Source organism: Falco cherrug, chromosome 4 (genome assembly GCF_023634085.1).
Source record: "Falco cherrug isolate bFalChe1 chromosome 4, bFalChe1.pri, whole genome shotgun sequence".
NCBI lineage: Eukaryota > Metazoa > Chordata > Aves > Falconiformes > Falconidae > Falco > Falco cherrug.
Genome location: NC_073700.1, coordinates 48984138 through 49010328, shown reverse-complemented (window position 1 = coordinate 49010328; position 26191 = coordinate 48984138). Strand labels below are relative to the sequence as shown.

Here is a 26191-nt window from a genome sequence, read left to right as displayed (position 1 = left end):
ACCCATGCAGTCGTTATTGTGTGTCAGCTCGAAGCCGGGGAAGCAGAGGCAGTTGTAGGAGCCGACTGTGTTCTTGCAGGTCCCATTTCCACAGGGCTGTCGGTCACACTCGTCAATATCTGCAGAGAGAAGGTCATGGCCGATTCAGGGCCTGAGCCAGCTGAGTGCCGCTGCCTTGGGTGTGCAGGCAGGGTACAGGCAGCTGCATGAGACCCCTGTGGCTCGCAGGGGCAGCCTGGGATCGAGGGGACACTGTGGCCCTTGGCTGTCCTTGGCACTACCCAGCGGGTGCTGGAGAGAGCTCACATCCATATTGATATCTGACTCCCGGCAGGGCTGCGGCAGTCACACTGACCCATGCACATGGTCTGCTCCCCCGTGGCCTTGAATCCATTGTGGCAGATGCAGACGTAGCTGCCTTCGGTGTCAACGCAGTCCCCGTGGCTGCAGACGTTGGGGATCTCCTGACATTCGTTGCGACCTGAAAGAAAGCGAAGCGGGAGCTAGTGAGCAGGAGGGATGGAGCTAATGGGAAGGGCAGACCCCCGCCTGCGGGTGGGAAGCTGTGTCCGTGAACAGCAGAACGGGGTCTCCGTTTCCTGAGAGGTGGCTTCAGAAAGAACAAGATTTATGCACTGCAATCAGAAAAAAAAATAATTTAATTGGAGAAAATGGCCTGAGCTGCCAGACTAAAGCTGCACTTCACAATGACCTTTTCTCATCCCCAGGAGCCCACGGTCCTGGGGAATCACTCCAAAAGTACAGATATCCCATAACCACAGCACAGCCAGGTTGTGGTCCCAGACCAAGAACCCACGTGTGGGACTGGCATGTCCTTCACCCTGTCTTCCCTTGGGTGCACACATGAGGGTCTGCAAGGCCAGGCAGGGGCGGCAGCGCCTCGCGCGCATCTCTGGAATAGGTAGCAAAGAGCTCCCATCTTACCCACGCAGGCTCCGCTGGGCGACAGCTTGTATCCAGTGGAGCATTCGCACCTGTAACTGCCCGGGATGTTGATGCAGTCGGCGTTGCGCTGGCAGAGGTTCTCCCCACTGCTGCACTCGTCGATGTCTGTGGGAGGACAGCGATGCAAACCTTGACGGTGCAGAGCACCAAGCGCTCACCAGGCACCGTCATCCTGGGGGGGCCGGAGGGGCTTCATGGAGTCAACTGAATTTTAGCTCTTGTTCCAATCAAGGTCAACCTTTTTTCAAGAAGTTTTCAACCCTTTTCTATTGCTTTGCAATAAAATAATGGGAATGTTAGTGACAACTCAAAATTTTGAGCCACTCACATTTGCAAACTTTTTCTGAAAGACCCCTCCAAAAAACCAAGGAAGGGAAACCCAGGTGGGAACATGAATGAAAATCAGCAGGTTTTGTCCAACCGTTGATGTGGAAAAGGAAGACAATTTCAAGAAGGCTGAGAACACGTAGACTCTGTCCATGTCTGCTGCCAGCCCTCACCCTGGTGCTCCATGAGGCGGGGAGACACCAGTGGCACACTGCGAGCCCCCCCAGGTGCCCTGGCTGCCCCTTACCTTCGCAGATGAGCAGGATGTTGTTGTAGCTGAATCCAATGGGACACTCGCACCTGAAGCTGCCGATTTGGTTGATGCAGACACCGTTCGTGCAGATAGCTGGGATCTCACTGCACTCATCGATATCTGCGCACAGACAACATCTCTCAACATCCCGGGAAGGCAGCAGGGAGGAAAGCATCCCCCATAGTTGGGAGACTGCTGCCCTTGCTTGTTCTAGGAAGAAGACTAGCAGGAAAGGGCTGCCAGACCAACAGCGGAGCAGCTCTTGGAGGACTGATGCTGGATCCTGCAGATCATGCTAGGCTGGGGCTGCTCTGCAGGGGGCTGGTCACACAACAGAGCCACACAAGGCTCCAAGCTGTCGGAGCCATGTGATTGCTGGCAGAACCTGCACAGCACATGCTGGGAGGGATCCTGCTCAGGACATCCACCTTGTTTTCTGCAAGTATGTCTCTGCAGTAACATGGACACTTGCCCAGGCTCTGGGACCAGGCTGCAAGTGGGAAGTTGTCCAGGGGGGTCACTGAAATACTGAGATGGCTCCAGGGCCCCTGGCTCCGTCGCTGTGCCCAGCACAATCCACCACCAGCCCTGCATCCCTTGGTTGCATTCACCCTGGGAGCAGAAGATGAACTCACCTCCCTCCTCTTCAGCCCCCTGGCTGGCGCTGCCAAGGCCAGGTGAAGCAACGATTAACTACTCTTTGTCTGACAAACTACCAGCGAGTCCATCTTCCAAGACTGCAAAATGTCTGTAGGCAGCCCACAAATCCCAGGACTGTCAACAGCCCCTCTGGCTTCCCATCTCCCAAACCAGAAAGCCGAAGGCTCGGCTCTCAGCAGTGCCCTCCCGCTGTAGGGCTGGTGCTGCCGGCAGCGTGAGCACGAGGGCTATCACAGCGCTGCATCTACCTGGCCACTGGCCACTGCCAGCGGCCACTGGCCACCTGTCTCTCCAGGTGGGACAGAAACAAGCCACAATTACAAATGTGGGGAGGTCTGAGCAGCTCAGCCACGCAGGACATCGGCTTGAAGGCTTGGCCAGCAGCTTGCAGCCATGTCTGCCACCTCTCGTCCTTGTCTGTCCTCTGCTCGGGGCTTGACTTACAAAGGGAGGGGAAGAGAACCAGCGCACAAGCACCGCGGGAAGGAAGCAGAGGGGCAGAGAGCAGACCTGGCTCCGCAGGGCACGGGACAACTCACCGATCGGCTTCCCAGTGTGGATGTCGATGATAAACCCAGGGGCCTGGTTCCCACACAGGATCTGGTACTCGGCTGGAAGGGGAACACCGAGGTCATGGTCATGGCAGAGTGGGGTGCAGCAAGGGACAAGGGGGACGAGGCTGGACAACTATGGCTGGAGTGAGTGGAGAGGGGGGTCTGACAGGCTGGAGGGGATCTGCACAGTGCTCGGCCATGAGTTGCAAGGGCCAGAACATGGGGAACCCCAAGAAAACATGGCATCAGGCAAAGGGCTTACACACGCATGCGCTACAGGGGACACGCAGACGCACGGCATCTGTGCGCCTCACACCTGGGTACAGACCCAGTCCTCCACGCAGCGCGTGGCCAGCACGCCCCACTCCAAAGCTGCCCCCCACGCCCAGCCAGCCCACACGTCATCTCCTCTCGGCAGATACTGTCCCAGTCCCCTTGTCCTAGTGCAATACACATCCCCACAGTGCTCACCCACAGGTGCCAGACACGATGCTCTCCCTTCTCCCCCTCTATTTTGTTAGTGTCTGTGCCCCAGAGCACACGGGATCGCTGGAAAAGCGAGGGGGCAGCTGCGGTGCCGAGATGACTTACGGCTGGCAGGTGTGGGGCAGGGCTCGCACGGCTTGTTCCAGGCTTTGCCGATGTTGTAGGAGCAGCAGCACATCTTCTTGGTCATGTTGAAGGAGAGCTCGTTCTCACAGGTGTCGTTGTAGTTGCGATAGCACACGCTCTTCCTCATGTCTGCAAAGGCAGCCCAGACAGCATCGTGTGCCACAATTATATAGATTTATTTTTATATATATGAAGCGCCTATCACCCTATTGATAAACATTCTTTGGAACCACTCTTGACATGGAATGCCTTGACCCAGGAATGGGTGCTGCCAGCCCCAGGGCACTCGCTGCTGGGGACAGGCCACCCTGTCCTGTCCTGGTGCTCAGGAACTGCAGGTGACACAGAGGGGAGCCCAGCAAAGTGGCTGCAGTGATGGGCTGAAGCCCTGCTCCCAGTGAGCGCTGGGTCCTGCTATTCTCATACTAAATCCAAACCCCAGCATTGTACCAGCTATCGAGAAGACAAGAAACAACCCTCTCCCAGCCAAAAGCAGGACGCTGTGGCAGGCAGTGGCAATGCTCCGCTGGGTCTCTCACCACCCTGTGCCAGCCGCTGCCCCACAACTGCTGGCAGGGCGAGTGTCAGCCCCTCCGGCACAGGCAGCGTGCGCAGTGTAGGGCAGCGATGTGCCGAGGCACTGCTGAACTCTGTGTCCCAAGTCTCAGCCCCTTCTCCCAGCACTTCTGCTCCATCCTCAGCCATCCTCAGCCCATTGTTCACACTGGGCTGCCCAGGCTACCCCGCTGCATAGGGCACTGCAGGACCCCTCCCCACGGATCTGCACCGTGCCGTACCCATGCAGTTATTTCCTCCGTTGACTTGCATGTACTCAGGGGGGCACACACAGGTGTAGTTGCCGAGGGTGTTGTAGCAGGTTCCAGGGCCACAGATGCCAATGTGAGCAGAGCACTCATCGATATCTGCCGAATAAAGGAAACTGGAGGTCAAAGCACCAGGCACAGCTGGAGAAGGGTCTGACACGGGGTTGGTTCGGCACAAGGTATGGACGCGCCTGGCACGGGGACCAGGCTGGCCAGGCACTGGGAAAGGGGACAGGGTTTGTGATGAGGATGGGAAGTCTGGGAGAGAAAGGGGAACGGATTCCGCCAGCCACTCCCAGATACATGCATAACTCCGTTGCACACACACACACATACACACACACACACACACGTGTGCCATACACGCCAGGCACACAGAGAAGCCCAGGCACACGGTGCAGCTACCTTCACAGATGCGCGTGTCCTCATTGAGGTAGTAGCCGAGGGGGCACTCGCACTGGAAGCTGCCAAAGGTGTTCACGCAGTTGCCGCCCTGGCAGAGGCCCGGCAGCTCCTGGCACTCGTCGATATCTGAGGAGGGAGAGCAGCTGGGAGGTGATCACCGCCTGCCAGCCCGGCCCAGGCAGTGCCCTCACCCCGGGGTCTGCAGCGGGTTCGTCCCACCACTTCCAGGCACTGCTGGTGCCCAGGCAGCTGGAGAACATTCGAGGAATGCTCATACTCACTGTTTACCATCTGGTGGTCAGGGGCTCAGCAGGCACCCGGCCAGCCCAGCGTCATGGCAGGGGGTGCCTGTATGGGGCTGGGCTCCCCCAGCACCCAAGCCCCTGGAGAGGGGACATGGCGGCCAGGTGGGCTTACCTTCCAGGATGACAGTGATGGGGTTGGGCCGGAAACCTTCTCCTCCAGGGCACAAGGTCTTGTACTCAGCTGCGGAAAAAGTCAGTCAGGGGGATCCTGAGCTGAGCGGGCTCCCATGAAACAGGAGGGGTAGGGAGAACCAGGAGAAACCCAGGAGAAATAGGCCATGAGGACGGTGGCAGCGATCCAGATGGAGCAGCCTGACTCCCAAGCTAACTCAGCCGCCCTGTCCCTACCTGCCAACACTTGAATGGGGTTATTCCACATCCACTTCCCTCCCCCAGCCCACTGGACTAGGAACGAAGGGTCCCAATCTGGATCCCCCAGGCACAACCAGCCTGGTCTCCCTCAGCCCACTTCACCTCTCGCCTGCCCTGGTCCACCTGGCTAGCCCTGCACTGACACAGCAGGGTTGCCTTCCTTCTCCTCAGCTCCCCTTGCTCCATCGTGATGAAAGCATATCCTAGACCAAGGACTCCCAGCCCGAGTTGAGAACCCACAAGGAAGCAGCCCCGTCTCTCTTCTCTAAGCTGCCCACCCGGCCCATGCCCGAGTTCACCCCAGTCACTTTCCCAACTCACTCGTGTTGGCTGGAGGACAAAGCTCGCAGGGGTTGCCCCACGCACGACCCAGTGAGCAGCAGCAGGATGCCCGAGTGACCCCGACTCCAATTTCTGCACTGCAGGAGATCCCCCCATCTCCTCGATCTTGGGTGTCCAGGAAGCAATTCCCAACACGGGTATCTGCGCAACAACAGCGGTGGGTGAGCAAAGCCTCTCCAGTAAAGACTTGTGTGCACAGGAGGCGTGAATGGCACTATTGCCTCCAGAAGCAGGGAGAGGGATAAGAGGGATGAGGCCCCTGTCCTGTCCCAGATATCCACTCTGTCAGCTCCCTGTGCGGTAGTAAACCAGATCCAAACTGTCCTTGCAGCTCACAACTTTGGGAACCCTTCAAGAATTAAGTGTGCCCAGCCTGTCTGGTCAAAGCCACACTATATCACATAGAGGTCACAGCACGGTGGCTTGTCTTCAGTATGACTAAGGAGCATGACCCAAACAATGTCATCAGTAACCCAGGGCCTTGCAAGAAATAAACACTTCAGAATAGCTCCGGAGCTTCCCAGGAATAGCATTGCTTCAACCAGGAGAGCACCCACACTGGTGACACAAGGTGGGGCAGGCGTAACGGGAGGTAGGGACCCTGCTGCTGCTGCTGCTGCAGCAGGGTTAAGCCCATCGCGGACAGCTGGGTATTTCGTGGGGCAGACAGTGGGCAGCCACCCCAGGCTCTAGTATTGACCACTTCCAGCTATGTGGGACCAACACGAAGGACCACCGAGGCCGTGGATGGAAGCTGTGCTCTCCAGGGGTCCCCACTCACCCACGCAGCCCACACCAGTGGGGTTCAGCTCGAAGTCCTGTGGACAGTTGCACAGGTAGCTGCCAGGGGTGTTGACACACAGGCCGTTGATGCAGTTCACGGGGTCTGCACATTCATTGATGTCTGAAAGGATGGAAATGTGAAGACTGAAAAAAAAAGACAAAGACTGCCACAGAAACCACTGCCCCAGTCATACGCTCTGTACTGAGTGTTCAGGGTCTATCCCCACGACCATGGTGTTTCTAAAGCTTTTTGTGATGGAAGGTAAAGCTCTTCCAGAAAAAGACCTTGCCTTTTCTGCCTCACACCACCCTGCCCAGAAGAAAGGAGCAAAGCCGCACCGAGCTCTCCCTCCTGCCCGCTGAAGGTTCACCTTCCAGCAGCATCGAGGTCTTGCCAAGAGCAAAGACACATCACCACATCACACAGGGACACTGAACTGGCTTTAGGCTGCTCGTGTCACTCCCTGCCATGGCTGGGGCAAGCTCACACCAGCAGATAACAGAGCAGTCACCCCCATCCAGCAGCCCTGTGAAAGTCCTGTACCTGTGCAGTTGCCTCCACTCCTGTCCAGTTCGTAGCCATCATCACAGGCGCAGCGGAACATCCCCGGCAGGTTCTGGCACGTCCCAAAGACACAGATATTCTGGAAGGTGCATTCATCAATGTCTGCAAAACAGGGAGAGCTGGGTACTCAGGATCTGGCAGAATGAGGACCAGGACAAGCCTCTCCTGCTCCCGTCTCAAAGCAGAGCCGCAGCCCAGCTGTGGGCAACCCATCTCAGGATGGTTCTAGTGCCATGGGATGTCATCTCCTGGGTGAGCAGGACCGGGCATGCTGTGTGTATGCCCCCTCCCCTCACCCCTGTTTTGCTGATTGTCCATGTCTTGCACGGATCCTTGGCTTAGCCCAGTCTCTGCAGGCTGGGGACCAACTCTGGCAAGCAGAAGAGCTGGCACCTTGGGAGCCTTGCACCACCAGGTGATGGTGGGTCTTGCTCAGGTGGGTCTTACCTAGTAACGGATCAGGTGGTGACAGTGCAGTGCAGAGGCCAAGGCCAGAAAGGAGGTGGCCACTGGATCTCTTAAAGCAGCTGTCAAAACTCTGGGCACTTACCCTGGCAGGCTTTGCTGTCCTCTGTAGGATTGAAACCCATCTCGCACTCGCAGCGGTAACCCCCAGGTGCATTGAGACACTGTCCATTCTCACACAGGTTCACATTGTCCGCACACTCGTCCACATCTAGAGAGGGTCAAGCACGAGACTGACGTGGTGTCCACCCGAAGATGGGAGCTCCCCTCAGCTTGCCCAGAAAATTCCCTCAAGCTTGTTCCCACCCCTCTGCTGGGAGGAGGGGGCTGCAACACTTCTCGTGGCCTTGATCCTCCCCAAAGACCTGCTGAGCAGCTGCCAGGTCTCTCTGAAGGTATCTGAGCAGGCTGCGGTGAGGGCAGGCTGCAGTGGCTTTTGGGGGGCATCTGGTCTGGGGAACCCCAGACACAGGCAGCCAGGTGCTGAGCCAGGCTGGTGGCCAAGAGGGGGTGACTCCATGTCCCAGCAGGATGCCTGAGCCACGTTCCTGCTGCCAACTGAGCCTACGGGCCTCACCTGAGCAGGAGAAGCCATCCCCGTTGAAGCCTTCTCGGCAGGCACAGCGGTAGGAGCCTGGTGTGTTGACACAGTTGGCGTTCAGGTTGCACTTGTGCTCTTCAGTTGCACACTCATCCAGATCTGGGCAGGGAGGGCACCCGTCAGTGTTTTGCCTCTGGCCTTTGCTCTAAGCCTGGGTGGCTAGTGTAGGGCCCAGGGGGCAAGCAAATGGCCTCCAGGCACTTGGAGTGCTGATGAGGCTCTGACGCATCTCTGTGAGCCTCTATGGCCATGAGCACTTCCTTGGCAGTGCTGACACAGAAAACACGGCCGCGAGACGCTCTCACACACATACCCGCATTCCCAGTACCTCCCAGTTCAGACACACGTACCCATCCACACACCCTTACGTTCCTCCATGCACACCACACACGTGCCGCTACATCCCTGCACTCATATACACAGCCTGCACCCCCCCTACCCCCTCCCACACCCTGTAGCCCTGCGTTCACACCACACCGCGTCCCAACATGCCACCATGCCGCCACGTTGCCAGTCTGACCACGACATTCGTACACACTCATCTCAATCCCACGCCCACTCCCTCCACATCCCAAACTTGTGCCCTCGCCCCCATGTTCACGGCTCCACAGACATGGCTGTAACGCCTGACAGCGCAACACCCCCACCCCCACCCCTCTCTCCAAGATCCCATAAATCTCACGCAGGGCTCCTGGGGCTCAGGAGCATTCGAAGTGAGGGTGTCAGCTCAGCCCAGCCTTCACAGGTGCCCACCGACACACAACCACCCTCTCCTGGGATGCCAGCTCACCGTTGCACTTCAGCCCATCGCCAAGCCAGCCCGTGCGACACTTGCACTTGAAGCTGCCGGGCACGTTGATGCAGGAGGCGTGCATGTCGCAGTTGTGAGCCCCGATCTCACATTCATCGATGTCTGCAGGAAGGAAGGACAGCAGAGCTGACGCAGCTCCCCCAGGAGAGGAGGGGGTACCAGGTACAATCTTGCCAAGGGGTCTGGGCACCAATGGCTCCTTGGAGTCTGAGCCCCAGGGGATGGAACAAGGTGCTTTGGGGAACAGGCTGCCTGGAGCTGTACCCGTGAGCTGATCTGTGCTCACCCCGGGCAGACAGAGACCAAAGGAAGGGCTGGCCCCTGGCTTGCCCATAAACTAGGAAAGTGTCTGTTCCTGCCTGCAGCCTGGAGACCTCTGCCCACCCAGGAGGGCTCCCAGCACACAGCCACATCCCGAGGTGCCTGCAGCACCCCCAGTACAGGGGTGGTGCTCCCCCCAGCGCAGCTGCAGGAGGTGTTTGGGAGGGCTCCCACCAGCACCCCTAGTTCCAGGTCTAGCGAGCTCCCACCTGTGCAGCCTGTGGTTCCCTTCTTGACAAAGTAGCCCAGCTGGCAGTGACAGATGAAGGAGCCTTTCGTGTTTTCACACTCGCCATGCAGGCAGATGTTAGGGTTGAGATCGCATTCATTCACATCTGCAGGAGCAAAAGGATTTGTTTGGAACACCACAAGAACCTTGACGTGACCCTGGGGCAACCCTCTGTACCCCTTCCTCGGTCCCACAGCAGCCTTGCGGTGTGCCCAGGGCACAGCCTGGTCCTCACCAATACAGGTCTTCATGTCCAGGGATGCCATGAAGCCATCAAAGCAGAGGCAGCGGTACTCCCCAGGGATGTTAGTGCACTGCCCGCCGTCGCAGATATCTGGATTATCCTCACATTCATCGATATCTAGAGAGAGGAGACCATTGCCAAAGTAAAGACATTAGAGCCAAGGGAAGGGTATTGTGGGAGCAGGGGGGAGTCCCAGGAAGGGCTCTGCACCAGGTCTCATAGTTACAGGACTCTGGAGCCTGTAATGAGTGGCTGGACACTGCAGTGCAAAACCAAAACATCTGTCCAGGTAAATCACCTCTCTGGAAGTGACTTAAAAACCAGCCCCCCTCACCCTGAAGCCAACGCTATGGCTGTCTGGCAATGGATGCAGAGGTCCCTGGGGCAGCTCCTACGAGAGCCAAGCTGACCACTCACCTGCACATGATCTCTTGTCCGGCATCAATGCGTAGCCTTCGCTGCAGCTGCATTCGTAGCTGCCCTCTGAGTTGGAGCAGTGTGTGTCACAGCCGCCATTGGTTATGGTGCACTCGTCGATGTCTGGGGGAGAAGGGGGAGGTCATGCTGCTTGGGTGGTGGGCTGGGACACATGCCTTGCAGCAGAGCTGCTCAGACACAGTGCCAGTGGTGGGAGAGGTGCTGAAGAGGAAACAAAAAGCTCCCCCAGCCAGAAGAAAGCACCTCTTGCCTTTGCCAACCACTTGCAGCTCACAGGAGTTTCATAGCTGGCGACAGCCCCTTACCAGTGGTGCCAGCTCCACCAGCAGGTTCCCCCCTTGCCTCCCAGACGCCCCACTGAGCACTATAAGAGATACGAGGCCAGGAGGGTCCTGGATGCACACTGGGATCCTGGCACAGGGGAGCACTCACCGACACAGCCCTGCCTGTCCAGTGTGGCCTGGAAGCCTGAATCGCATGCGCACTGGTAGGTGCCGATGACATTGACGCATCGCCCGTTGCGACACAGGTTGTCACTAAGGGAACATTCGTTGATATCTGCAGTGGGAAGAGCAGTCTGAGCAGGCAGCCGTGCTGACACCACGTTGAGCATCATTTGGTACCTGTCCCTGGGTAACCCCCCCCCCCAACAGCTGCCTCCACACTGAATTTGTCATTGCCCCACTGTCAGCCCTCAGTGACAGCAGGTAGAACAACAAACATCATAACTGCAATGAAACCCTGGTAGCAACCTCAGTCCCTGCTGGATGAATGTGTTCTATCCACATCTGGGACTGGAAGAAGAGATTCGTGTTCCCAGCATGACATCCAAGTCTACCTGTATCGTATCATAGAATTATAGAATCACAGAATGGTTTGGGTTGGAAGGGAACTTAAAGACCATCTAGTTCCAACCCCCTGCCATAAACACCTTCCACTAGACCGGGTTGCTCAAAGCCACATCCACCCTGCCAAGGTATCGTTACCCTTGAAGAGGCTCTGGTGATAACATAGCTTCCACCATCTCACCTATGCAAGTGTTCCCTTCAGAAGTCAGCTCGTGTCCAGGGGGACAGATGCATTCAAAGCTGCCATCTGTGTTCATGCAGATCCCACCTCGGCACAGCAGCGGGTCCCGCTCACACTCATTGATATCTGCAGAGAATGACATGAAATTGTCCCCTTCAGCTGGGATTTCCAGATAATGGGATGGTGCTGGTGCCATGCACCACAGTCCCATCACCAGCAAGACGTCTCAAAACAGAGGGACACCACAAAATTAACTGGGCAGCAAACCCAGGGCTTGGGTGAGTCCTGGTTAAAGTACGCATTTTGGGAAATCACAGCTCTTGCCTCGACCTCAGCAGAACGTCAGGTGTAGTATCAGGAGGAAAGAAGTTACTAGCTGTGTGCAGATCAGCCAGCAAGGACTAGAAGAAGAATAGTTCTTTGCTTACATCCCACCCGTCTTAGCACATTTTCACAACTCCCATCAGCAGAGGGAGATTCCTCAGAAAACGTGTAGCTTCTTTCATAGAAGACTAACAAATATGCTTGCTTGGTAAGAGCCTTCGGAGGAGTTCCAGTATTATACACAGGGCTAGGAAATAGTCTGTACATTTTTGAAAAACTCACATATGGACAAAGGGATTGAATTTACTAGGAACTGGAGAAATTCCTGAAATAGAATAAACTGCTGTGAGAGAAATGTGATCCAGCCAAAGATGAAACCAGGCTGCTGGCATTAAAAAAGAAGGAAGGAAAAAGAAGAAGAAGGAGAAAAAAAGGATAGAAGGGTTTATAAATGCCAGAATAAAAAACCTACACAAGGGAAATTACGAGAATGGTGCACTGGTGATAGCTGGAAACAAAAACCAACAGAAGGAGGAGATGAAGCACCACAAGTATCAAAATTGGGAGGCCTTGTTATCCATTCATTACCTGTAGTCCCTGGAGAAAGCTCTTTATGATCTACTGTGATACTCTACGGGTAACAGTCCTTGTGATACTTGTGGTGTTTCACGTGCTTTTTGGAAGGGCAGGCACTGGATGAATCTGATCCTCTAACTTTCAAAACAGGAGTCTGAGGTTCTCTATTTGGGTCCCAGAATAGATTCCAGAGATTTTACGTTCTTGCACGCCCCTTGGACTGACTCAAGATGTCTTGTGCTGACAGTGGGAGAGCAAGAACAGGGAAGACTCCCTGGACCTGCTCAGAGGATTCATCTGTCCTTTGAGAAACGTGCGTTCTGAATGCAAAGCCATTGGGTGTAACACAAATGAACCGAGAGCGCTAAAAAAAAAGCCCCCAAGAACCCCTTGGTGACAGCAGACAACGGCAGTGATGTCGGGTATTGTTAAAGAGCCCATTTGCTCCTCATATGTCTATTTTTCTGATTCCAGCCTTCCAGTTAAGAATGGAATCTTTCACCTCTCTTGCAGAGAACACTCTGCTGGGATTTTCAGCAGATCTACAGCTAAAGTGGACTGGAATGCACCTGGCAATGGGGTGACAGCACCTATCAAACAGCCCACAGCCCCCAGCACCCATCCTCCGGTTCTCCGCGGTGGGAGACTGTTCCTAGTGCACTGCAGGACACGGGTTCAGTGCTGATGTTCTCTGCTGCCAGGGGCTGGCAAGAATTCCTGCCTCACGAGGCTGGAGCCACGTTCTTTTGCCAAACACAGGCAGGAAGAAGTTAATCCTTGAGCATGGGAAAGGCCATAGTGCCACAGCATCCTTTGGGGTGAAATGACCCAGTCCCTGGTCACCTACAGGATCAGATGGAATCGTACAGGTCATAGCAAGAATTTATTAAATGTTAAATAAAACCATTCACAAAAAAAGAACAATGAAACACAGCATCCTTGTATAAAGATATCAGAAATCTCATCCCAGAAAGAAGTTAGCAGGCCATCAGTATCTCAGAAACAGAGGAGGAGGAGGAAGATGACGACTGTGATCTGCAGCAACCCATGCTACAAATTGTATGGAAAAGACAGAAAACCATGCCAGTGGCAGGGCAGTGATATATTTTAAAGAATGCAGAGAATAAAATATGAATAATAAATAATTGGTGTTGAATCATGCCACAGATTGAAGTGGTTTGAAAGCCCAAGCCAAAGCAGAAAGAGCAGAATATTAAGACCAGGTCAGTCAGACAAGTTAGTCTGGCTAGACAGACGAGAAGAGGAACATGGTATGCCAGGAATTAGAGGACAGCAAGAGTCTGGCTGACTTGCTGGAGACGAACTGAGGTACTGAGGTCATTGATGGGATTTTTTTAAGCTACAAACAAGAATTATTAAATTGAAAACAGCTGAGAATCTGACAGAATAAAAACAAGCACTGGCCAGATGGGAGTAGCTGTAAAGAATTATCTGAGGATAAAGGATGATTAAATGGGCAGGTGAAAAGGAGCCCTTATAACTGGACACAGAGTGGGGTAGAAGAATGCAGAGATGGTCTATCAGAACTTTGCATGAAGGACTTGATCCGTGCAAATGTTTGAGGAACTTGACAGGAGCCTGATCAACGGTGGGAGCAGGTATGGAACTGTGCAGGTCCAAAGGGATGGGGCAGAAACAGCAACAGCTGATTAGATACCACACGTAAGTGAGCCCAGGTTGAGAGTCATTTTAGAAAAGATTCAGGGGAAAGCAGCCCAAGAACAGTTGGATGAATCAGCAAGTTCAGAGCTAGAAGAGACACAAGCTGTCAAATGACGAACCTCTTGCTGAGCAAGGTGTATCTGCATGTTCTCCTGCATTTGATTTAATGGCACATGGCTGTAGGCTGTGCAATGACAGCAGGAGGCCAAGCAGTGCTATAAAAGCTTAATACGTCTCCTAATATAGGAGTGGAAATAATAGGTCTACTAATCTCAGCAGCGATCTAATGATGATATAACAGACAGCTACTTGCAAGGAACATCTATTACCTAGAAAAGGGACCAAGATACACATAACTGGGTTAAAATGACTGATGTGGGATGTGATACATCATTTAGGGCAGGGAGATGAACAAATTTAGGAAGATAACTGTGGTGGGATGGATAGGGCACCAGACAAAAAGATCTACAAGCTGAGAAACATTCTGCAATGGTGTTTGAAAATAGATGGTTTAATATAAAGGTTGAACATGCGATATTAATAATGTCTGGAGATGGGTGTGCGTTTAGACTGTGGATATGTAAATAACCAGTGGCAGAATAAATAATAGATGGGTAACACAAGGCTGAGAAGGAGATGAGACGTCACACAAAAGACACAGCCAAGTGTGTATGAGAACTGGAGCTCACAGCCATTGAGTTCAAGCTGCCGGCCTGGCAGAGCTCCACCGTGTACTAGCCAACCCCCAGGGTAAAGGTTGCCGTCTCCCTGTGTAGCAGGAATGAAAATACCAGGCATGGATCCTGTCCCAGCTCAGTGGCAATGCCAGGCTCAAGCTCCAGCTCCTGGTGGCTGAAACAAGAGGAGAGGTTAGTGGCCAGGGTTTGGTGCAAGGGAAGGTCCAAGGGAAGGGAGAGTATAAAAGGAAGAATGAATGTTGTACAAGATGAAAAAGGAAATACAAGGGCTTAGCCTTTTTTTTTTTAAAAAAAAAAAAAAAGGGAAGGCAACATTGCAGTGAGGTTGCAGGGAAATGTCCTTTGGATGCAGCAGGCAGGAAAGGGATGGGAAAGAACTTGAGAAAAGCTGTTTGGTGGCCCTATGGGCTCCCCCCACCCCCCGTCAGCTCCCCTGTGGGCTCCACAGCTGAGGTGGCCAGGAGGTGGCAGGGCAGGACCAGCCATGTCTCATGAGTGCCATGGCAGGAAGACCCAGGATGCTCCCAGGGCCTGGCACTCACCCCCGGGCTGCCAGCCCCCCCCCGCGCCATGAGCTCTTGGAGCACCACCAGTCTACGAGCCCATCAGCCCTCCTGAGGGAAGGCTCCTGTTTTGGCCCCAAGCCTGGCAACCTTTACATGGTCTGCCCTCGCTCTGCACGGCACAGAGCCCTGGGCACTGCCAGCAGAGACAGAATGGGGCCCCTCACTGATGGGCTGTTGGCCCATGTAAGGGAGAGCATCCACACAGCAGGGCAGAGCCTACAGCTCTGCCTCTTTGCCCTCCATCTCTGCAGGGGTCTGGGGCTCAAGCTGAGCCTTGCTGGGGACGTAGCCTCTCCCTTTATATCCTCCAGCTTGGACAGCCTGTGCTGTGTCCCACAAACCCTTGACGTCCCTTTGCCTGTGCTTTGCTCTCCTCCCAGGGTTACATCAATGGTGCACTCAGCTACACTGACAGCATCCTTCTCCCTGCGCGTGCTGCCCTTAGCCCAGCTCTGCCTTTGCAAGCAAAGCAAGGTAGAACACTCACTATGCTGTGGAGAGTGGAGGCTGCCAGGGCTCTCTGCAGCCCAGGAACTCCCCCAGCTCCCCCAGAGGGCAAAGAAGAGATTTGGCTTGATACCAGGAGACAGAGAGACAGACAGACAGGTAGCTGGACGGCCAGACGCCCAGAGAGCAGCATGGCACGAAACCCTTTGTCAGATCTGGCATCAACTACTTTCTTCCCTGTTGCAAAAGAGTCAGGGCACTGCCCTGTGCCGGTGACGAGCCCTTACCCATGCAGTTCTTCATCATCATGAAGCCACTCTCATAGCCTTCGAAGCACTCACACTCGAAGCTGCCTGGCGTGTTGACACAGGTGCCGTGGCCACACAGGTCTGGTGAGATGCGGCACTCGTCGATGTCTGTGGGGATGAAGACCAGCTAGTGGAGGCAGAACAGGCTACAGGCACCACTACAGCCAGCACTGGGCTGCCTGCACTGCACACCACGTTCAGTGAACAAGGACCGGCAAGTCTGACCCAGCAGACCAAGGAACTCCTCTTCCTGAAGGGAGAGGCAGCAGTTAAGCTTTCTCTCCGGTACAGGATTGATCCTTCATCCCATGAGCAGGAGGAGCTCATGGTCCTGCCCTTGGCTTCTCACCATGTCCCTAAGATAACTGCCATGACTCTTCTGGGTACCACCATCATGCTGAGCATCCCACAAGGCAGGCAAGGCAGCAAGATGGGCAAAAGTGGTCTGGGGTGGGGCTACTCTTCCCTTACCTGTGCAGTTCCTTTCCTCAGCATCCAAAGCAAAGCCGTTGCCACAGATACACCTGAAGCTGCCAATGGTGTTTCGACAGGTCCCGTGAGTGCACAGACCAGAGAAGACCTTACATTCATTCACATCTGTGGGTGAAGGCAGAACAGCAGTGTTTCAGGGAGGGGATGTCTGCGGTGAACCTAGAGTCCCAGGGCAGGTTCCTGGGGCTGTAGCAGAGACAGGCTGAGCACAGCCCATGACCAGCAGCTCCCCTCTTTCTTCTCACCTTTGTAGAAGGGCCTTCCTGAAAGCACATCTCCTCGGTTGGCAAAGCCGGGTCCCCTCGGGCAGATGGCCTTGTACTCGCTGGAGCCGACCTTGGGACATTCTTCACAGTCGATGCCCCAGGCTGAGCCCACAGAGCAGCAGCACATGTCGATCCGGTATTTGCCTGGCAAAGGCTCCGTACACTCATCCTCATCCCACTTCATGTAGCACTGTTCCACACGCACATCTGGTGAGAGAGCAGAGCTGAGCCCTTGCTTGCAGCACCTAACCTCCAGTAAAACCAGAGAGATCATTTTCTGTGACAGAGTTGGCCAGGCTTTGGCTGAGGGTATCCTCCAAAAATGCCCAGGCATGGCCCATTTGGATAGGGCCAAATTTTTTGGGACGCTAGGAAAGATTTAATAGCATGGGACATGGCCAGCCTGTGACTGCTGGCAAAAGGCCGGAGAATGCACCCTCCACAGCATGGTTAGTAGTGCAGATGCCCCTATGAAGGGCAGAGGTTTGTCACTGTGTGCCCAGAAAGCAGTCAGGAGTTGTTTGAGGGCTGCTGGCCCGTGGCACTAACCACCTTGGTTATCTACCGGGCTACCCTTGACATCTCCCCAAGGAGAACAATTGCATTGCTGGCTGGCCCCAGGGATTAGGGTATGTTTTTATTAAGTGGTGGCCTTGCCTTGGCTCGGCTGCTAGGTCTGGCAGCCCTGACCACGTATGACATCCCATCACTCAGCTCCCAAGACTGCTGCACGTGATGGGTAGGGGGTGTTGGACCTCTGCAGAAAGGGCTGAGCAGGGGCTGAGATGGGGGTGAGATGAGGTGTCCTTACCCACACATGTCCTAGCAGTGCCATCAAGGGTCAGCCCTTCCGGACACTCGCACCGAAAGGAGCCAGCCGTGTTCACACAGCGTCCATTCGGGCAAACGCCAGGGAAGACCTCACACTCATTCACATCTGTTGGCACAAAAGCAAGAAAGCAGCATGAGAGCGGCACACAGACAAGCCCAGCACGGCCCTGGGGGGCTCCTGGAAGAGGCAGATGGAGCCCAGTGCTGCCCACCAAACTACCCCCCCACCTTTTGCAAGAGGGGTGATCACAAAGCCTGGTCAGAGCCAGGCAGGCAGGGGGATCCTGTCGCACGCAACCTTAGCTGGCACAGCACTGACGGGGAGGCACCAGGGCTCTCAAACACGGGTCCTGGGATGGAACAGCTAAACCTGGAAACCCATTTCCATGCACGTGAATGACAAGAAAACCACCAGCAGCAGCCATCGTGGGTTGGCCACCGGGAAGTCATCACTGATAGGCTTGATAAAATCCTGTGATGAAATGACTGGCCTGGTAGGAGAGGGGAGAGCGGCAGAGAGTGTCTGCCTAGCCCTCAGTGGGGTGTCTGGCACCATCTCTCATAAGATTCTCGTAGACAAGCTGCTGGTGTGTGCACTGGTGCAGCAGACAGTGAGGTAGGCTGAAAATTGGCTGAATGGCTGGGCCCGGAGAGTGGTGCTCAGTGCCACAAAGTCTAGCTGGAGGCCAGCAGCTAGCAGTGTACCCCAGGGGTCAATAGTGGGTCTGATTCTGTTTAACATCTTCATTAATTATCTGGATGAGGGGGTAAATTGTATCGTCAGCGAGTTTGCTGAGGATACAAGACAGGGAGGAGTGGCTGATACACCAGAAGGTCATGCTGCCATCCAGTGGGACCTTGGCAGGCTGGAGAAGTGGGCTGCCAGGAACTTCCTCAGTTCAACAAGGAGAACTGCCAAGTCCTGCACCTGGGGAGGACCAACCCCATGCACCAATACGTGCTGGGGGTCACCCAGCTGGAAAGCAGCCTGGCAGGAAAGGACCTGGGGGTCCAGGCAGACACCAAGTTGAACATGATGTTGAACAGCAATGTGCTCTTGCTGCAAAGAAAGCTAATGGGATCCTGGGCTGCGTTAGGAGTGCTGCCAGCAGGTCGAGGGAGATGATCCCCTCTGCTCAGCACCGGTGAGGCCATAGCTGGAGTAGACTGTGCCTGGTGCAACAGAGAGATGGATGTACTGGAGAGAGCCCAGCTAAGGGCCAGAAAGCACAGAGCCCCCATCAGACTCAAAGATGCAGGATAGCAACAAATAAACAATGACCATGTTCCCAATAAAGAAAGCCTTCTGCTTCCTGCAGCACTTTACCTTCACACGTGACCCCCTTCATCCTAGCGTATCCCCGGGGACAGGCAGTATCTGCGAGAAAACAGAGGAACGTCAGCAAGGCAAGGGGCTGCCTCCTGCCCTCCCCACCCCAGTGCCACGCAGAGCCTCACCGATCTCGCAGCGCTCACAGGGGCTGCCCCACGCTGCCCCCAGTGTGGCACAGCACTCCGACTTCAGCGTGGCCCCGTTGATGTTCACCTCGCACCGCCCATCCTGGATGTTCAGCCAGCACGTCCCTTTCATGCTGTCTGTAGGAGCAAAGGCGAGGCGTGAGCGAAGAGCTGCTCCTCGACAGAGGTTCCCAGCCTTGGGGACACCAGGCTGCCACAAGAAGCAGCTAGGAGAAACTGTCCCCGAGCAGCAGCGTGACTGTTGCTCTCTGGCATCTTTTAGGTTGTGGAAGCAGTTTGCAACACAGACACCAGCCGTGTGGGGCCCCAGAGCCCTGTCCCACTGCTGCGCAGCCGCATTTCTAGCCTCTCTGATTCAATTGTTACTGCATCAGTTCTGTGTCCTGCCCCTTTCCTAGTCCCAGCTTGCTCCTCTTCTGAGCAAAAATAGTCCTTTCTCCCCAGCTGCCCCTGTGATGCTTTTACAAGGCCTGACCATCTAGGAGCGGGAAGCGGGTACCTTCTCATCACCCTGATAAGGATCTACCTCATCTTGATGTGCCTTAATGTCAGCACACTACAAACGCATCTGGTGAGTGAGAACCCACCATCCCGATGCCCTGCAGGATCCCCTGGGACCCCATCTCTGTGCTTTGCCTTGCTGCAGCGCAGCTGGGGATTTCCATGTCTGCCAGACACCGCTCAGAGCACTGAACCCGAGACTGCAGCTTTTCAGGTTCCCTGGATGCACGAGAGATGTTAATTGTTACCAACAACCAAGGAAACGCTAGGTGGGAAAGAGGTGTGTCAAAGGATACCCATCCCTCAGCCAGAAATACGGGACTTGCTTCAGATGAACAGCAAAGGGGTGATGGTGGGCACTGCTTATGTTAGATGCTGTCCCAGAGCTGACTGTAGAAGGTCGCATCCTTACCCACACAGATGGTACCACTGGGGTCCAGCTTGCTGCCTGGGGAGCACTCGCAAGCAAAGGAGCCAGCATTGTTCCTGCAGACGCCGTTCACACAAGGGTTAGAGGTGCACTCATTGATATCTGTGGGAAGAAAGGGACTGTCAGTGCGGTGAGTGCTGCCATGGACCCAGTTCTCTGGGCCGCAGACTGGAGATGAAGAGAAAAGAACACGAAGAAAAATGTTTTTCATCAAGGGGGTGGGCACTGACGGCAGACACCATGAAATTAGTGAGCTTCTCCAGGATCGAGGGACTGGATGGACAGAGGGTGGTTGCTGCAGCTCCTGGGGAACGATGGACTCACTTGCTCAGGGCTGCTCCTGGCTAGGATGGGAGCAGCCACAGTGCTGAATATGGCCTTGGTGTACCCATCTGAACCAGGTGTGAGGCTATGTAGCATTTGCCATTTTCCACCTTCTTTATAGAAAATCAGATTTTTTTTCTCTAAACATTCACGTGCAAAGTGCTAGTTCTCAAATGTTTGAGGAATTTGTGGTCAGGAAACAATTTCCCTCAGTCCAAACTAAGCTTTCAATCAAATGCCCAAAACTTGCAATTTTGGTTAGCTTTTAGCTAAAATTTTGGGGGCCTAGAGGAAATTGTTTTGGTTTTTAGTCACCGAAAAGCCCAGATGTTCTGGGTTTGGATGTCCACTACTTTGAATGAAGTGTGAAATTTCCCCCTAGGAAAAAAAAACAACCCACAAACCCAAAGCCTGGACCTGCTCCAGTTCAAACCACTGCAGTCTAAAGGGAACCAAGGACACGCTAGACCTTGAGCTCCCTCTCAGGCAGGACCTCAGGCCGTAGTTCTTCACAGCTTGTGAAGATGCTCTCTGTTGCCTTCATGTTCACGTTACCTTCACAGGTGTCCGTCTCCGTCCTGAAGACAAAGCCCTTGGGGCAGGTGCAGGTGTAGCTGCCCGGTGTGTTGCGGCACAGTCCGTTGTCACACAGCAAACGATTGACAGTGCATTCATCGACGTCTGTGGGCAGAGAGACGGGGGTGCTGAGCTCCAGCACCAGCATCCACCCTCCTGCTCTGCCCTACAGAGCTCTGGCAGCCCAAGAGGCACAGAAACACAGCACCATCCTCAAAGTGATACAACATGGAGAATATGCTCAATCATGTACGCGTGGTTTCTCACACAGCATCTCATGCTCTTCCACACGGACCAGGCAGCTCTCAATGAGGACAGCGCTTGAGGGCATCAGCTGCTGTACCACCTCAGGCTCCTCTGCAGCTGGAGGTCTGCATCTGGCTCCCAGCCTCACAGGGTGCATACATGCCATCCCCTTCCCACCAGCACTGAGCTCCCCGTGCCCCCCACGGAGCCTGAGCTGCCCTGGACTCACCCACACAGTTCTTGCCCGTGGGATCTGACTCGTAGCCCAGGTTGCAGATACAGCGGTAGCTCCCACGCAGGTTCTCGCACATGCCGTTGGGGCAGATGTCTGGGTTGAGGGCACATTCATTGATGTCTGCATAGAGAAATTAAAATCAGATGGACCACAGTAAACACAAATACAGAAAACTTCCACTCCCTGATTCTTCATTGCTCCTTGGTGTCCACAGCCAGCTGGGGTACCCTCTGCAGAAGCAGCTGGGCTGGCAGAGGGTCACGGCCATGGCTAGATGGTCACAGCAAAGCTCTTCCCATGGCAAAATCCCTGTATCTCCTAGCCCATCCACAGCCCCCAGGCTGAGAGCTTGCACAGACTCCTTGGCCACACAACTGCCAGGTTGGATGGGGCCAAAGTAAATTTCCTTTCCCTATTGCTGACAAAGAACCATCTGAAAGCAGCTTGGAAAGAGGGAAGTGAGGACCCGTAGCCTCTGCCTGGTTCCTGGCCCTGGAGAATGTATGGTGGTGGTAGGGCAGGGACAGAGAGGAGTGTTATGTTTGGGTGAGGGACAGGGGCCAAGTCCTGCAGGGTGTCAAAACCTCAGCTTCAAAGACTTGCAGAGTGCCTTGGACAAATCTGCCCCAAGCTCAGAGATTTGTGGACAGTTCTGCAGCAAGGTGTGGTGGGTACCACAGCCTCTGCTGCTCAAGCGCGTGGTAGTTGGGCTCAGGTCTGCAGGGCATCTGGCAGGGAGAGCCAGCCCCTGCCAACAACACCAAGCACGCTGTGCATGCAGAGAGTAACCCAGAAGGGCGGCAGCTGGGTGGGCAGCACCTCTTCCTCTGCATCAGCATCATCTCACTGCCTTTTTGGAGTAAAGTGCCCAGGCAAAGAGGTTTTACCCTGGCAAGAACCAGCTTCCCCCCACAACAGGGCAGGTTTGTGTTTGCACAGCAGTGTGCTCCCGGTGCCATAGTGCCAGGTGGCAAGCAGCCCAGCCCAGGGCTTCCCAGACACTGCTGGCCTTTGTCTCTGTGCAGTTGGAGCTGTTACATCCCCAGGGAAATGCAAACCTGGAGAGCACCGAGTGCATAGAGTCCTGGCTGCGGGCAGCAATGGGCTGACCAGAGCATGTCTAACTTCAGCTTCTTGCTAGAAAGCATCTTATCATTAGCCTGAGACTGCCTTCGGCCAAGACACCATGCCCTGGAAGGAAGCCCAAGAAGCCACCAGGGTTTTGCCTCTGGCTCGTTCCCATTTGGAAAGTTTTGAAAGGCCGGAGCTATCTGGCTGCTCTGTGCTCTTCCTGCTGATCCGAGCACTGCCCAGGGCTGGCAGCGCAGCCGCCTGCCTGACCTCCGGCACAGCTGCCTCCCTCAGCACAGCCCCCTGGGAACACACCCCAGCACACGCTCATCACCTCCCTCCCCTGGGAGACCCCGAAGTCTCTTCTCCGGCAGCCGAGGAGCTGGAGGGCAGAGGAGGAAACAAGCGAGAGGACGCAACTGGTCACGCTCTTCATTCCCATCAAAGCAGGGAGTAAAGCCAAACCCTGGGTGTGCATCCCCAGAAATGCAGCTCCCACAGGGCGCCAGGAATCAACCACTAGATTCAACACACAGCCCTCAGGGATGCTTGCTCAATGTGGGGCTTTAGGGAGGAGAAGAGACACGCAGCGCCCCTCTCCCCCTGCGCCCAAGCTCCCATCCCACCCACAGACACTCACTAGCACAGAGACAGGCTCCTGCGTGCACTTCCACCCACCCGAGCTGCCCTCTGCTTGCTCACAAACAGCTCTCACATCCACGGGCGTGATGTGCTGGCGCTCCAGCACACCCTCCGCAGCGCCAAGTCTCTCACGGCACACGCTCCTACAGTCACACGGATGCACGCACGCTCCAGCAAAAGCAGCTGAAAGAGCTGAGAGTGACATTAGATGTGCCTGTCTGGAATCTGGTCCACGGGATGCACGTACCTCTGCCATCAGCTGTTATTCCGATGCCGCTGCTGCAGAGTGCCTGGAATTCAGCTGTGTAAAAAGCACAACAGAGCCATTAGCTTTTCTAAACAGTTCACGCACGGTGACATTAATACTGGGTAATGCTGGATTTATTGTCTGTCTGTTAGAATGCCATCTGCAGGCTTCCAAGCGGTGTCTGTTTATATTTATGCAACATGTATTTTAGAGCTGATACTCGCAGTTAGTAGTCCAGCACTGTGAGAATCCCTGTAATGAGATCAGCATCAGATTTGTGGATCCAACCGAAATTTGCTGACTGCATGGCATGCCTTTCCCCCTGCTTATGGCTTTCCCATGTCACCACCAAGCTGCCTAGGCCACCTCAGGAACCTGTCAGGGACCCAGGATGTCTCTGAGCACCTTCCTGAGGTTTTTTGCCAACTCGGATGGAAGAGGAGCTCACCAGAGTTTTTGGCCGGACAGGGCTGGCAGGGCTCTCCGAAGCCATGGTCTGGGTTAGCACAGCAGCACTCAGACTTGGTGACTGCTCCAGGAAAGGGACGAGCACACGTGCCCTTTTTAATGCCTCCGTAACAGGTGCTGCGCATGTGGGTGTCCACACAGACTCGCCCATCCACCCCGATAGCCAGCCCCCCCAGGCACTCGCAGCGGAAGGAGCCCTCTGTGTTAATGCACCAGCCGTTCATACAGATTCCTGGTGTCTCGCACTCGTCGATGTCTGAAAGAAGAAGCACAAACTGGCTGTTACATACCCACAGGCAGAAGGGCACACGGGCAGGGGCTTCAGGCTACCTTGCAGGGGGACTTGGAGACTAAGAGAGAGCCAGTGATGTGGTTTAGAGCATCAAGCCCCTGTGTGCTCTGCTGGCTGCCCCTGGTGGTTCAAGAGAAGGAACAGGGATCTGGGCTTCTTCAGTCTCCTGAGATCCAGCCCCTTCTCAGAGTAGCAGGGTCTGGTCTCTGCTCTGTTAGTGGGGCAGTGACCCACAGAACCCACCCCATGTCACAGCAGCACACCATGGAAATGCAATGTCCCCCTCCTCCTCCTTCTGTCACTCTGCCTTCACGTCCCAACCTTCCTGGCTTTGGGAGGTGGCACACAAGCCATAGTGGAATGTGCTGTAGAGGTGGGGAAGCTGTGGAGATGACTGCTGCCAGCTCACGTTGGCCATACGGAGCTTCACAGCCCTGCTTAACCTCCTTCAGAAAGGGCATTTAAGCTCCAATTTGTGCTGAAGTAGCGGAGGTGCAAGAACATCTTCCCTTGTGCCCATTCTGCTGAAGGGGTTATTTCTGGTGGCAGAGCAGGAGATGCCTGGCAGCAGCCTTGGTTTTTCTCAGCTCCCCTTGGCCTCAGACACATCACAAGTCCCCAGGAACATGGACAGCAGGCTGGGATGAGGGCAGAGACCAAGTCTGGGGACGCACGCACCGACACAGTACCGCCCGTTGGGAGCCAGCACAAAACCAGGCTTGCAGATACATTTGAAGCTGCCATCCTCATTGATACACATCCCGTTGAGGCACATGTTGGTCGTGGCACATTCATCATGATCTGTGGAGGACAAACAGAAAACAGGAGCTGAGCCCGAGGGCTGCAGCAAGACTCCCCTGTGCTCAAAAACTTTCTGTCTCGTATCTTATGGTCAAATTGCTTCTTATATGGCAGGGGTGCTAATCCTCAAAGCAGAGTTCCCACTGCTTCTCCTCTTGAGAGCTGTCCTGGAGCATCCCTTCTGCTGTTGATACCCTCATCAGCTGGTGCAGCTCGCAGGAGGGCTCAGGCACTGGCTGCTGGAGAATACCCTGCTTCCAGACCCAGCTCTGCTTGTGCTCGGGACCAAAAACCTACAGGAGCACTCCAGGAGCGCTAGCATCCTTATAAAAACACCTTCCTATTTCAGTCCTCTCATTTTAAGATGCGCTCTGCCCTAGAAATGAAGGGAGTCTAGCACAGATTAAAGCAACCACAAATCCCCAGGGAGGACATTGTCCCGGCTCAGCCCCAGCCTCCCCAAGGCACATCAGGGAATTCCTTACCAACACAGTTCTTGCCATCAGGGGTGATTTCAAAGCCAGCGTTGCAGATACACTGGAAGCTGCCATCAGTGTTGACACAGCGGCCGTTCCTACACATCACTCCATTCATGATGCACTCATCAATATCTGGCAGGGAAATAAACACAAGAAAGTAGCAGCAGGTGGAGTGGGAAGCAATTTAAGCAGTTTCAGCTTAATATGCTGCATGAGAAAACCAGGTCAGTGCTCTCAGACACTCAGAGCATGCCCTGCTCCAGGATCACACTGTTCCCCTCTGTACCAACTACAGGAGATGGAAAAGATGTGGACAAAGCTTTCTGGAAGAGGCGTGACATTTACGAGGTATGGGATCTCAGACCCTCCATGTTGTCTTTGTCAACCTCCTGCCCCAGGGAGCACTTTGCAACTGCAATTATCCTCAGGCTGTTCAAGTCCATGGCAGACAGCAAAAGCCGTCGGACCAAGAGCCAAGGAGTCAGGCCTGCCACAGAGATGTGCTCCCCGTTCCTCAGCAAAAGGAATTCCAGGGCAGAAGCTGGGGTACGACGTGACTGAGGTACGGCAGCAGGGGAGGTGCTGTGCAGCACATCAAGAAGACGATGCCCATGTGCTCTGGGAGACAACTGAATGCTGCTGGGTGAAGGTGAAAGGAAGAGACTGTCTCATGCAGGGGGCTATTCCTGACCCTTTGTCGAGAGCTGGGGAAGACAGTGTGAGCTCTTTTATGGGCAAATTACAGAAAACCAATAGCCTGGTCCCAGCAGCAACGGACAATCCAGACACTTTGTAGACTTCTCCTAACGTGGAGAAGTTATCTTGAGAGCAGCCTGGCTGAAAAAGGTCAGAACCACAGAAGGAAACCTGCCCTGAGGCTATGTCAACACAAAAGTTGTGTGTAAGCCCCATGGGACAGTTTTTTGTCCTGGCAGCTAGAGAGGTCACAGCTGAAGAATGACACTCGATTTTGGCACCACACATTCAAAAAGATAAAGGCAAAATGGAGGAAGCTGAGAAGATAAAACCAAGGACAATGAGAAGCTTTGAGTCATTATCAAGGAGAGGAGGCTGAGAGACTTGCATTTGTTTAGTCTAGAAGG

At 54.6% G+C, this 26191-nt stretch overlaps 1 protein-coding gene across 1 annotated transcript in view; it reads right to left on the bottom strand.

Moving 5' to 3' along the window:
- LOC102057796 (fibrillin-2) overlaps positions 1-26191 on the bottom strand; it is a 109747-nt gene that overhangs the window by 11398 nt on the left and 72158 nt on the right. The window contains exons 14-46 of the mRNA XM_027801398.2: positions 25095-25220; positions 24487-24609; positions 23497-23772; positions 23049-23102; positions 21083-21208; positions 20587-20712; positions 19690-19809; positions 18756-18893; positions 18625-18675; positions 17278-17403; positions 16446-16673; positions 16180-16305; positions 15688-15816; positions 11107-11232; positions 10510-10635; positions 10057-10179; positions 9631-9756; positions 9376-9501; positions 8825-8947; positions 8011-8133; positions 7519-7644; positions 6948-7070; positions 6402-6524; positions 5600-5761; positions 5019-5087; positions 4602-4727; positions 4170-4295; positions 3352-3501; positions 2746-2817; positions 1541-1666; positions 946-1071; positions 356-481; positions 3-119 (exon numbers count right to left, since the gene is read on the bottom strand). Of these exons, the coding sequence (XP_027657199.2) occupies positions 3-119; positions 356-481; positions 946-1071; positions 1541-1666; positions 2746-2817; positions 3352-3501; positions 4170-4295; positions 4602-4727; positions 5019-5087; positions 5600-5761; positions 6402-6524; positions 6948-7070; positions 7519-7644; positions 8011-8133; positions 8825-8947; positions 9376-9501; positions 9631-9756; positions 10057-10179; positions 10510-10635; positions 11107-11232; positions 15688-15816; positions 16180-16305; positions 16446-16673; positions 17278-17403; positions 18625-18675; positions 18756-18893; positions 19690-19809; positions 20587-20712; positions 21083-21208; positions 23049-23102; positions 23497-23772; positions 24487-24609; positions 25095-25220 (4194 nt within the window). The remainder of the gene's footprint in view (positions 1-2; positions 120-355; positions 482-945; positions 1072-1540; positions 1667-2745; positions 2818-3351; positions 3502-4169; positions 4296-4601; positions 4728-5018; positions 5088-5599; positions 5762-6401; positions 6525-6947; positions 7071-7518; positions 7645-8010; positions 8134-8824; positions 8948-9375; positions 9502-9630; positions 9757-10056; positions 10180-10509; positions 10636-11106; positions 11233-15687; positions 15817-16179; positions 16306-16445; positions 16674-17277; positions 17404-18624; positions 18676-18755; positions 18894-19689; positions 19810-20586; positions 20713-21082; positions 21209-23048; positions 23103-23496; positions 23773-24486; positions 24610-25094; positions 25221-26191) is intronic.